The sequence below is a fragment of the Mandrillus leucophaeus genome, unplaced genomic scaffold (genome assembly GCF_000951045.1).
Source record: "Mandrillus leucophaeus isolate KB7577 unplaced genomic scaffold, Mleu.le_1.0 Scaffold208, whole genome shotgun sequence".
NCBI lineage: Eukaryota > Metazoa > Chordata > Mammalia > Primates > Cercopithecidae > Mandrillus > Mandrillus leucophaeus.
Genome location: NW_012102121.1, coordinates 1,402,012 through 1,413,499, shown reverse-complemented (window position 1 = coordinate 1,413,499; position 11,488 = coordinate 1,402,012). Strand labels below are relative to the sequence as shown.

Sequence of the window (11,488 nt, the reverse complement as noted above, 5' to 3'; positions counted from 1 at the left end):
TGCCCGCCCGACAGCGCCGCCGCCTGCCCCGCCATGGGTCGACAGAAGGAGTTGATGTCCCGCTGCGGGGAGATGCTCCACATCCGCCACCGGCTGCTCCGCCAGGCGCTGGCCGAATGCCTGGGGACCCTCATCCTCGTGGTGAGTGGAGGGAGCCGGGAAAACCTTTCTCTCTCCAGCCCTTGCACTCCCCAAACGCTCACTTCCCCGAAGGGGCTGTGTTTTCCAAGGTGGCCTGGACGCACCTCCCCAGCTCTGACCCCCACGCTTAACCCCGGCGGATCAAGCTGACTTCCAAAGTCCTCTCCCCCACGGTTCTAACCCCATCTCTGACAGCTCCGACTCTCCAGAATGACAGCTGTTACTCCCCAGTGACAGTGCCGATCGTTTACCTCCCACAAGTGACTCAGCCCACAGGCTGGGGGAAGCAGTCTGGGACCGCCAGCCACTTCCCCTGCCTCCCACAGCCCTCCAGTTTCCCGGAATCCCAGCTCCCAGAGGCAGGAGAAGGAGCGGAGGCAAATGAGCCATTATTAGGTTATTTGGGTCGTGGGTGTCTGGCCTCTAATGAATAATTAAGCCTCAAAAAGTCCAAAAGTTGCAGTGAGTGAGGACAGTTGCACGAGTGGGGGCAGAGGGCGCAGGCCACATGGGCTGCAAACAGCGAAGTGGGAAGGGAGGCAGATTCTGACGGTAGGAGGGTGGGAGGAAGCTAGGCCCAAACACAGAGGACGCGTGTCTAAAGTTGCTCCCCTGGTGCGGAGCGACTCCCAGGCCCTATCTGTTACCCAGACAGATGCTGTCAGCGTCTCTGCAGAAGAGGACAAGCATTCTGTTTATTCCCTGGTCTCTTGGTTACAACGTGGGTTCTCTGAGTTAGATATTTCCCTGTCTGGGTTACTCCTCAGTCCTAGTTACTCCTTGGTTACACCAGTTTCACCCTGGTTTTGTTCTGGGTAACTCTGTTTGCACTTCTTAGGTCTGGCAGACCCACCAGTTATGGTCCTATTTCCTGTCCCAGTTTCTGTCTGATTTTCAGCCCCTCATGTGGTTACACCTGTTTTCCTCTGGGTTCAGTTGCTACATTGCAGTGGGTGGGTTACTCCGTTCCTGCCCCAGCCCTAGGTAGTACAGACCAGCTGGCCCACTGTGGACTAGGAAGCTTAACTAAGGGGTAGGGATCCCCAAATGGTAGAGGAGCAGGATCTATGGGCAGAGGAGGGCTGACCCACTTCTGGCTTCCAAGAATAGGAAGTGGGGAAGCCACAGGGGGCATTTTATCCACAGCCTCCCATAAGATTAGTGGTCCTATCAGCCATCCCTGGCCCCTCTCTTGTGTGCCAAGAAGGCAATAGGAGGTGGCTTTTATCACCCTCCTGCCTCAGAGCCCCCACTCCTATCTGAGTCCTGAGTCCTGAGTCCAGCCACCTGTTTTAGAGCAGCCAGGCCAGGGGAGGACGATGTCTTCTATTTTCCTAGAGGGGCCTCCTCATTCCCTCCCAAGTCTCAGTTCACTCTCTCACAAAGGAGCCGTTAGTCCTCCCACTGAGCCCCAGGATCATCAGGCTTATCCCAGACCACAAAAGAAGGGTGTTAATTTATGGGGGAAGGCTTGCAGGCTCAGATGGATGTGAGGTATTGGATATCAGTGAGAAGCAGAACTTCAAGGACTGCATGAACTGGAGGGGCAGGCCTGGGGGTCCCTGTGTAATGGATGAATGCCTGCCTGCATACCTGTGTGTTGGGAGCCTAGGCCTGCAGTGGCAGAATCAGGGTTGGCTTTGGGGTGAGGAAAGCCCCTTTCTCTGAGATACCTGGTGCTAGGGCAGGGGGCAGTGCTGGCTGAGAACTCAGGGCAGGGGGTGGGGGAGGAAGAGGAAGATTAGCCCCAAGGTGGTGGAACTGGCTCTGACAGCTCCTCCCTCCAAGGCCTCCTGGGATGGAGCCAGATCTGAGCCTTTGGCAGGCAAGGAGCTGCGGCCAGGGCCTCCCAAGCAGGGGCAGGACGCCTCAGACCCTCACGTGCCTGTCTCCCACTACCCCTCTTCACACATACACCTACAATCTCTGATCTTTGCTCTCACCTGCCTGCACACCTTTGCCCCATGTCATTGCCGCTGGCTTCTCCATTATCTCTTGGTCTTTCTGGGATGATAATCAAAATGCTTAACCATCCAGAACAGGCACTGACCCATCAGAATAAACAGGGCCCGTAGCACAGGTCCTGGAAACTGCCTGCTCTGTGAGCATAAAACGTTTAGTTATGGGCAGGTGGGAGAGGAGACCAGGGGAAGGCATTTGAGCAGCTTTGAGGGACACTCAGGGGGCTCGGGGCAACAATTCTTTACAGCTGCTGTGGAAGTATTTTCAGGCTTGAACAAGGGGAATAGACATAGTACATTCTTTTTTAAATAGAGACAGGATCTCACTATGTTGCCCAGGCTGGTCTCAAACTCCTGGGTTCAAGATCCTCCTATCTCAGCCTCCAAAGTGCTGGGATCACAGGTGTGAGCCACCACAGCTGGCTTCAGTACGTTCTATATTTGTAGAACACCAGGGCTCTTAGTCTTTTTTAGTTCCCCCATTTTTGGCAGAAAGTTTAGAACTGATCTCCCCATTTCTACTGCCCTGGGTCCCAGGCTGGGGATAGTAAGAGGAGCCACTCAGATTCCTCTCTGTAGGACCTCCAAATCTGAGTGGGGAATCTGGACCCCTGAGAGCAGAGAGGTCATGGGTGGAGAGAGGAGGCGCTGGGACAGGGACAGGTAAAGGAAGGGGGACACGGTGAGGGCTGGGGCTCTGACATCCTGGACTCAGGAGAAGTGGATTCAATCTCACTTCTGGTCTCCTCCCTATTTATTTGTGTCCCCCATTGCCAACACTACCACCACCACATGAGCTTTTCTTTTCTTTTTAACTCTTTTTTTTTTTTTTTTTTTTTGAGATGGAGTCCCACTGTGTCGCCCAGGCTGGAGTGCAGTGGCACAATCTTGGCTCACTGCATCCTCTGCCTCCCATGTTCAAGTGATTCTCCTGCCTCAGCCTCCTGAATAGCTGGGATTACAGGTGTCCACCACCACGCCTAGCTAATTTTTGTATTTTCAGTAGAGATGGGGTTTCGCTATGTTGGCCAGGCTGGTCTGAAACTCCTGACCTCAGGTGATCCACCCGCCTCAAACTATCAAAGTGCTGGGATTATAGGTGTGAGCCACTGCACCTGGCCCACATGAGATTTTCTTTGGGGCCGCTGGGGGATGAGTGAGAGGCTTCCCACCTTTACGGTCCAGGCCTGAAGGGCTGCGGATAAACTTGTGCTAAGGTGAAAGCTGTTCCCCTAAACCTACTGCTGAAATTCAAGGAAAATCAGTGAAGATGGTTCAGTCATCTTCTAGGATCCCAGTCACAGACCCTGCTTCCAGCGCTTTCCATAGGGCCCTCTTATATTAGGGTTGGGATAGTGGGGGTGGGAAGGCATGTGTCCTTTTTCTGGAGGGTGCAATTGCAGCAGAAGGGGTTCGGGTTGGGTTCCAGGAAGGGCCTCTAGTCCTCCCAGTGGTGGCGGGTGGGCAGGTTGCTGGCTTCACCTCTTCCTTCTGGAGTGAGAGTTGCTGGTCCTCACCCTCCCTGCCTTGTTCTTCCTGACAGATGTTTGGCTGTGGCTCCGTGGCCCAGGTTGTGCTCAGCCGGGGCACCCATGGTGGTTTCCTCACCATCAACCTGGCCTTTGGCTTTGCTGTCACTCTGGGCATCCTCATTGCTGGCCAGGTCTCTGGTAAGGCCTTAACCCTGCCCCCAGCCCTTGACCCTCAATAGCATTCCCACTAGGTGTCCTGGCATTCCTAAGGGCAGGTCATGGCTGTGGCCTCTGCTTTGGCCCCCTGGGAAAGGAGGGTGGAGAAGACACTTGACACTTAGAACCTTCGACTCGCACCTTGGAATCAGAGATGATCAACTGGCCTGCTACATAGACCAACCGCCATCCTGTGCAAGAAACCCCTCTCTGCACCTCTTCTCAGGGGACCCTAGCCTCCTGACTGTGGCAGGCTGCAGCTAATAGGTCCCATGTCCCCTCTGCCCAGGGGCCCACCTGAACCCTGCCGTGACCTTTGCCATGTGCTTCCTGGCTCGTGAGCCCTGGATCAAGCTGCCCATCTATACCCTGGCACAGACGCTGGGAGCTTTCTTGGGTGCTGGAATCGTTTTTGGGTTGTATTATGGTAAGCATTCCCCACCCTGTCCTCCTCCACTACCCGCCTCCCTCTGTTCAGGACCAGCTGGCACCAGGCCTTTTGATGACAGATGGCTAGGGCCTGCCCAGGCCCCGGGCTCATGACTCACTCATTCACGCACAGGGCCAAGGTTGGGGGCACGAGGGGAAAGGAACAAGTTGGGCAATAACAGAGTCTCAGGCCCTCCACCCCACCCCATGTCATCCCCTCTGCCTGGTGCAATACAGCAGTATTGCTACTTACCCATAACCAGTGGGAGGGTGGGGAGGGCACACCTGAGAGGGAAGGCTGGGCTCAGGCCTCTCCCCCAGCTCACTCTGGGTCTAATCTGTCACCAGATGCAATCTGGGGCTTTGCCGACAACCAGCTTTTTGTTTCGGGCCCCAATGGCACAGCTGGCATCTTTGCTACCTACCCCTCTGGACACTTGGATATGATCAATGGCTTCTTTGACCAGGTATGGGCTGGGGACATGTGAAGGGAATGCAGGGAGGGGACCAAGTTGCCTTGGTAGCTCATGGGCTGGCTCGGGGACAGGACTCCTTGACTGTAGCAGGATTTCTCAAATCTGTGGGGTAACCCGCATCAGAACATGGTGGCAGGTACTTATAAAACATGCGGCTCTCCAGCGGGTTCTCGTGCACGCAGACATTCTAGCACCATTGCTTTCAGGAGGAAAGCATGGGCAGGCACTGACAGGAGTCTAGGAGCTAGAGGGAAGGTAGGGACGGAAGGAGGGATCAGAGAAAGGGAGGGAGCTGCTGCTCACCCTGTTCTCCCCACTCCCCAGTTCATAGGCACAGCCTCCCTCATCGTGTGTGTGCTGGCCATTGTTGACCCCTACAACAACCCTGTCCCCCGAGGCCTGGAGGCCTTCACCGTGGGCCTGGTGGTCCTGGTCATCGGCACCTCCATGGGCTTCAACTCTGGCTATGCTGTCAACCCTGCCCGGGACTTTGGACCCCGCCTTTTTACAGCCCTCGCGGGCTGGGGCTCTAAAGTCTTCACGTGAGTACAGTTCCCACCCAGCTCACCCCAGCCTGCCTCTCCTCTGCCCCGCCCCCCACGTCCCTGACCATGAGTGTCTGTTCCCCCCAGGACCGGCCGGCATTGGTGGTGGGTGCCCATCGTGTCCCCACTCCTGGGCTCCATTGCGGGTGTCTTCGTGTACCAGCTGATGATCGGCTGCCACCTGGAGCAGCCTCCACCCTCCACCGAGCAAGAGAATGTGAAGCTGGCCCATGTGAAGCACAAGGAGCAGATCTGAGTGGGCAGTGGCCATCTCCCCACTCCATGGCGCTGGCCTTGAGCATCCACTGACTGTCCAAGGGCCACTCCCAAGAAGCCCCCTTCAGGATCTACCCTTCCAGGCTAAGGAGCTCCTTATCCACCCTCACCCCACGAGACAGCCCCTTCAGGAGTTCACTGGACCTTGCCCAAATAGCACCTTAGGCCACTGCCCCTAAGCTGGGGTGGAACTGGAATTTGGGTGAATACATCCTTTTGTCTCCCAAGGGAAGAGAATGGGCAGCAGGTATGTGTGTGTGTGCGTGTGTGTGCTTCTGTGTGTATGTGTGTGTGTGTGTGGTTTCCCAGATATTCAGGGCAAGGGACCAGTCAGAAGGGATTCTGGCTGTTGGGGGAGCCCAGAGATGGGGGAAGGCAGCCTGTCCATCTGTGCATGAGGAGAGGAAAGTGCCAGGGTGTGTGTGTTTCAGGGGCTGCACATGGAGGAGCTGCAGATAGATGTGTTTCTGTGTGTGTGTGTGTCTGCCTTCTTTTCTAAGTGAGGGCTTCTACAGGCTTTTGGGAGGTAGGATGGATGTGGGAAGGGCTGGGAGGAGGCAGCCACAGCTCAGGTTTGGAGCTCTGGATGTACATACATAAGTAGGAGCAGTGGGACGTGTTTCTGTCATAACACAGGCATGAAGGGTGGGGTGAAGTCCAGGTCATAAGTTTCATGTTTGCTTTTGTTTTGTTTTGTTTTGATGTATGTAGCAGATGTTACAGTCTTAGGGATCGGGGTTGGGAGACCCCACTCTAGAAAGGGTCGTCGCTCCTTTAATCCTCCACTCAACAATGTACTCTTTTATCTTTTATATTAAAAAAAAGAAATAAAATGTGTGCCTAAAACCTCCAGTTGTGCAAATCTCTTTCTGCTTGCTCTGCTGCTTTTCTGGGGCCAGTTAAGGAGCTTCAGCATGCCCACAGTGAGCCAGGGTGCCCGGCTGAGTGTCTGATGTGGTCAGGTTGCCCTGGGGGTCATACAGAGAGGTTAGAGAGCCTCTTCGCCAAGCCTCTCAGTTTGAACTCAGTGGTCCCAAACTTTCCCCCAAGCTTCCATCCTCATGGGTACTCCAGCATAATGAATGGAATCTTCTTCCCAATCCCTGTACGCACACATCACCCCAGAAAAGGCTTGAGCCCCATGCAGGGAAGATCTTGCTGCAGAGCTGCCCAAAAGGGAGAACTGCTGCCCAGGAGGTGGCAAGTTCCCTGTTGCTGGAGGAGACCCATCAGACTGGAACCTGTATTGTCCTCCACAACCTGCAGCTGTTCAGGCTCCAGAACCTCCACCCAGACCTTGGCCACAGCCCCCTTGGCAGCATCCCTGCCTCCAGGCCTGCCCCAGTCAGTCCACAAAGCAACCAGAGGGATCTCTTCAAAACCGCTGCCGAAAGGGCTCGTCTGGAGACCACCCACAACCCTCCATCTGGCGTTCAGGACCTCCAGGATCCAACTCTTGACCCTACTCCTCTCACACGGCTCCATCTGCCTCAGCCTACTTTGTGTTTCTACGTTTTTGTGTCTTCAGACTTTGCTCCAAAGTCCCAACTCACATCTTTGCTCATTAATGATCTGCTTTAACACCTCTTCCTCTGGGAAGCCATCCCTGCTCTGCCTCACTCTTCCAGCATCTTCTAGTCAGCTGTCTTAGGTGCCGAGACCCGCAGCTGGTTCATGCTCATTTCCCCTTCCGCTTCATTTCTTCAGTCATTTCATTTCTACAGAGGTACCTCTGTGCCCAGTAAGGCAGGGGGTGGGACGATTGACTCTGGCACTCTGACTTGCTCAGAAAAGCAATGGGCTCAGCACACCTGAGAACAGGAAGCTTTTCTCATTTGCTTCTTCCTTCCCACACCCTCCTCAAGTTTCATCAAGGGAAACGTCATGAAATACAAGGGAAGGTATCCCCTACCCAATCCCTACTCTGAGCAAACCCCGTGGGAGCCAGAGGATCCCTGTGTGTGGCAGGAGAATTGTGGTTTTTAGAAGCTAAGCCAGCTTTTGCTCTCCAGCCTTCACAGATGAGACCATGGCCCAGAGGGGGTGGGTGGCAAACACAGGGTCACACAGCCAAGAATCTGCCTGGGGAGGTGAGGGCAGGAGAAGGCAACTCCATTTTAGGTTTCTATCCCTTCTTTGTCCCCAGCTCCCAAGAGGCGTGTCCAGAATGTGGGAGGGACCTGAGCCAGAGGGAGTGTCCCCTTCCCAGGCCCTGGGGGGAGGAAGGGCAAACGTTGGGAGGGGAATACGGCTGCAGAGGGTCATTCCAGCCACACCAGTCCCACCTGGGCTGCCCTCACCTTGCTGTCCTTCCCAGCATGCCCCATGTCCTTCTGTCACCCCTTGCTCTCAAATCCTGCTGCTGACTCTGACCAGTCAGCCCAGAGGGTGGTGGCAGCACTTCTGGTGCAGTAATTAATGGGTAGGCAAACCTGGATTCCTGGCCCAGCTAGGATTCTCTCCCTAGCTGGGTGACCTTGGGGTAGTCATGTTCTTTTCCTGAACCTCCCTTATCTGTGAATTGGGAGATACTGAGAGGAGGAAATAATGGAAGATGATTCATGGAAAAGACCTAACACAGTGACCAGCAGATGGTAAATCCTCAATAAATGTCACCTCCTGATTTTTCCTGCAGAACCAGAGACGGGGGTGGGAAGGCAGTGGAGGGAGGATGCTAAAGGCTGTTTTTTTTAAAGGTCATTGAATTCAATATCCTCTTCCTCCTCAGATTCCTTCCATGGATTCTGAATTTCCTGAGAAAGGGGAGGGAGGAAGTATGAGGGCGATGGCGTGCTGTGTCCTGACTTCAGAAAGCTCCTGGGAGAGATGGAGAGCAGACAAGAGGGGCTCACACACAGGATGCAGGGCAAAGAAGCACGCGACCACAGCCAAGGAAACGTGTTGCCTGGAGGGTCAGGCCATGCGAGAGCATGGACCAGGAGCAGTGGGTCAGGGCAGGGGCTGATAGGGACATGAGCCATGCAGCAGCTGTGTGACCCCTCCAGGGGTAGGAGGGAAGCTCCCTACCTCCAGGTGTACCTTCCACCAGCAGTTCTGGCTGTCAGAAAGTTCTAGCAAGACAACTCTTCATCTCCTTTAGGAAGGTATCTTCTCCCGGCTGGGCACGGTGGCTCACGCCTGTAATTCCAGCACTTTGGGAGGCCGAGGCGGGCGGATCATGAGGTCAGGAGATCAAGACCATCCTGGCTAACACGGTGAAATCCCGTCTCCACTAAAAATACAAAAAATTAGCCGGGCGTGGCAGCAGGCGCCTGTGGTTCCAGCTACTGGGGAGGCTGAGGTAGGAGAATGGCGTGAACCCGGGAGGTGGAGCTTGCAGTGAGCCGAGATCGCACCACTGCGCTCTAGCCTGGGCAACAGAGCAAGACTCTGTCTCGGGAAAAGAAAAAAAAAAAGGAAGGTATCTTCTCCCATTCCATGTAATCCATTTTCTGGGGAGGACATGGAGGGTGAATCACATCCCCCACCTCACCTCTGTCCCTTCTTCCTGTGCTGAGCCATCTCCATGGCCCACTTTGGAGAAGCTCATGTTTCCTTAAAATTTGGATCTGCTTGGGTTAAAATCAGTCTCTGTGAAACTTGAGCTTGGTTCCTGTTTCTTAGTGTGCCTGCCTCGGTGTGTGTGTGCACACAGGGAAGTGTGCTCTTCTCAGTGTTTCTGGTTGTGCCTTTCTTTCAATGTATCTGGTTATGTCTCTGTGGGTCCAAATCTCTGGTAGACCATGCCTCTGTCTCTTTTCAAGTCTTTCTCACTGCCTGACTCTTTGTATCTGGGTCTTTCTTTTTTTATTATTATTATTTTTATTTTTTGAGATGGAGTTTCGCTTTTGTCATCCAGGCTGGAGTGCAATGGTGTGATCTTGGCTCACTGCAACCTCTGCCTCCTGGATTGAAGCAATTCTCCTGCCTCAGCCTCCCAAGTAGTTGGGATTACAGGCGCGTGCCACCATGCCCGGCTAACTTTTGTATTTTTAGTCAAGACGGGTTTTCACCGTGTTGTCCAGGCTGGTCTTGAACTCCTGACCTCAGGTGATCCACCTGTCTTGGCCACCCAAAGTGCTGGGATTACAGGCATGAACCACCGCGCCGGGCCTTGTGTCTGGGTCTTTCTTTGTGTACCTCTGAGTGAACATCCTGGACTGTGACCCTCGGACCACATCTCCACATGTTCCTCTGAGCCCCTCTCTCGGTGTATTTTAAGTACACCTCTGTGTACTCAGTGTGTATCTCTTCCTGCCAGCCCAGTCCAACTTGTGTTCCCCTAGGGCAGGCCTCCTCCTTAATTCCTGGTAATGAGCTCCCTCCTTCCTCTTTCCTCTTGATTTTGTTTTTCTGAAAACCTAGGTGGGGCACCTCTAGGTTTGGGGAAACGTGGGTGGGGTGGAGTTGGGTGGGGTGGGAAGCGGAGAAGAGGGACTACTCCACCCAGTACAGAGACCCCAGGGGCCAAAGGCAGTCTAGGAGGAATGGTTTGTGAGGCTGCTGCCCTAAGCAGGGCCCCCCACCTTCTGGCTGGGAGGAGGAGGCCTGTCTTGCGGGTAGGACCCCTGAGCTATGGGCCCTGGGAACGTGGTAGTACAAAGAAAGGAGATATGGAGATGGAGACACTGGGACTGCCAGGGAGACTGGAAGGAGGCTTCCTGGGTAGAACCTCCAAGTCTGACGGGGGCAGGGGAATGGGTGTGTCTGGCCTGCAGCTGGGGATGGGCTCCGCAGGGACTCAGCATCTCCATACCCCGGGCTTTGGCCTTTGGTGCCAGGTTTGTCTGAGGTAAGGGAGGGGGTGGCAGTGGAAACACAGAGGCTGTGTCTGGTCTGGGAACCTAGGCTGTGGAGGGTGCCAGGAGAGACCACCTCCTCTTTGTGTAAAGGCAAAACTAGAGTCTCATCTAGAGTCACAGAGCAGTGCAGCAGAGCCTGCACTAGACCCCAGTCTTCTCAACCCCTTCCCCAGATAGCATTTTGCAGCGTCTCAGGGAGTAGTGCTCTGAATGCAGATTACCTGGGTTCCAAATGAGCCTTTCCCAGCCACAGGATCTTGGGTGGGTGGGAGTCTCCATCTGCCCCAGATACAGTCTCTATCCTGCTCTGTGTCTCAGGAGGCTCATCTCTATGGGCGGCATTCCCGGTGCATTCTTGCCCTCAGGCTTCGAGCTGGGTTTGGCAAAAGGGAGACACAGCTAGGAAACCAGAGGACAGGGAAGGTGGGGGGATAACGGTCAGAGTATTCATGCCTTTTCCAGGGCTCTTGTTTTTCCTGCATTCCAGAACACTGCTCTCTCCTTGCCTCTTCTGGCTGAAGGGAAATGGCTGCTGTTGGTTAGTCCCCAAGCCGTCCCTGGTCGGTCCCCTTGACTCTACCGCCACCTCTGTAAATAGTCCCTCCTCAGGCTCTCTTCAGTGAAACCTTAGAGGGCACCATCTGTTCCTGCGGCATCCCTGACTGATGTCACCTCTCTGCACGTTAGTTTCTTCGTCTGTGAAATGGGGATAGTAATAGTACCTGCCTCATTAGGTTGTGCAAGGTGGGGTAAGTGGATGAACGCATGCATCAGAATAATGCCAGATGTGGCAGTAAGGGCTTTTGAAGTGGAGGCTATAATGATGGTACCGATGACTCCTCCTGAGCTCCGTGTGTACTGTGGGGAAGGACAGCATGAAGACAGGCTTGGAAGTGACGCCTGACTCCCCAAGGCCATCTGCTGTAGTTCCGGGAGCTTGGAACTTCTGTGGGCCCTTAGTCAGCCTGGGAGTCAAGCCCCAGTCCCTCCAGCTTCCGTGGAGTCAGCTTTCCCCAGGCAGCCTGGGCTTAGGGGAGATGGAAGCCAGAGTCTCTTTCCCACCCTGGGCTTTCTCCAGAAAATTCAGGCTCCTGAGAAAGGGAGAGCTGGGCATCCCATCCCCTCATGGGGCTCAGGCGATATGGCAGGGGTTGAGAGTGGTGATGGTGA

The 11,488-nt window shown here is 54.6% G+C and overlaps 1 protein-coding gene across 1 annotated transcript; it reads left to right on the top strand.

Annotated features, from left to right (window-relative positions):
- Positions 1–6,368, top strand: AQP3 (aquaporin 3 (Gill blood group)). The gene is made up of 6 exons (XM_011980022.1): positions 1–141; positions 3,646–3,772; positions 4,080–4,217; positions 4,568–4,686; positions 5,020–5,237; positions 5,328–6,368. Exons 1-6 carry the CDS (start codon positions 34–36, stop codon positions 5,494–5,496), a joined length of 879 nt encoding a protein of 292 aa, XP_011835412.1. The 5' UTR covers positions 1–33; the 3' UTR covers positions 5,497–6,368.
- The last annotated feature ends 5,120 nt before the right edge of the window (positions 6,369–11,488 follow it).

What these genes read in the sequence shown, in the direction of transcription:
- AQP3 (XM_011980022.1), top strand. Translation starts at nt 34, where the DNA reads ATGGGTCGACAGAAGGAGTTGATGTCCCGCTGCGGGGAGATGCTCCAC. An exon ending in CATTGCTGGCCAGGTCTCTG is followed by an intron (nt 3,773 to 4,079) that starts GTAAGGCCTTAA and finishes CCCTCTGCCCAG; the next exon opens with GGGCCCACCTGAACCCTGCC. An exon ending in CGTTTTTGGGTTGTATTATG is followed by an intron (nt 4,218 to 4,567) that starts GTAAGCATTCCC and finishes ATCTGTCACCAG; the next exon opens with ATGCAATCTGGGGCTTTGCC.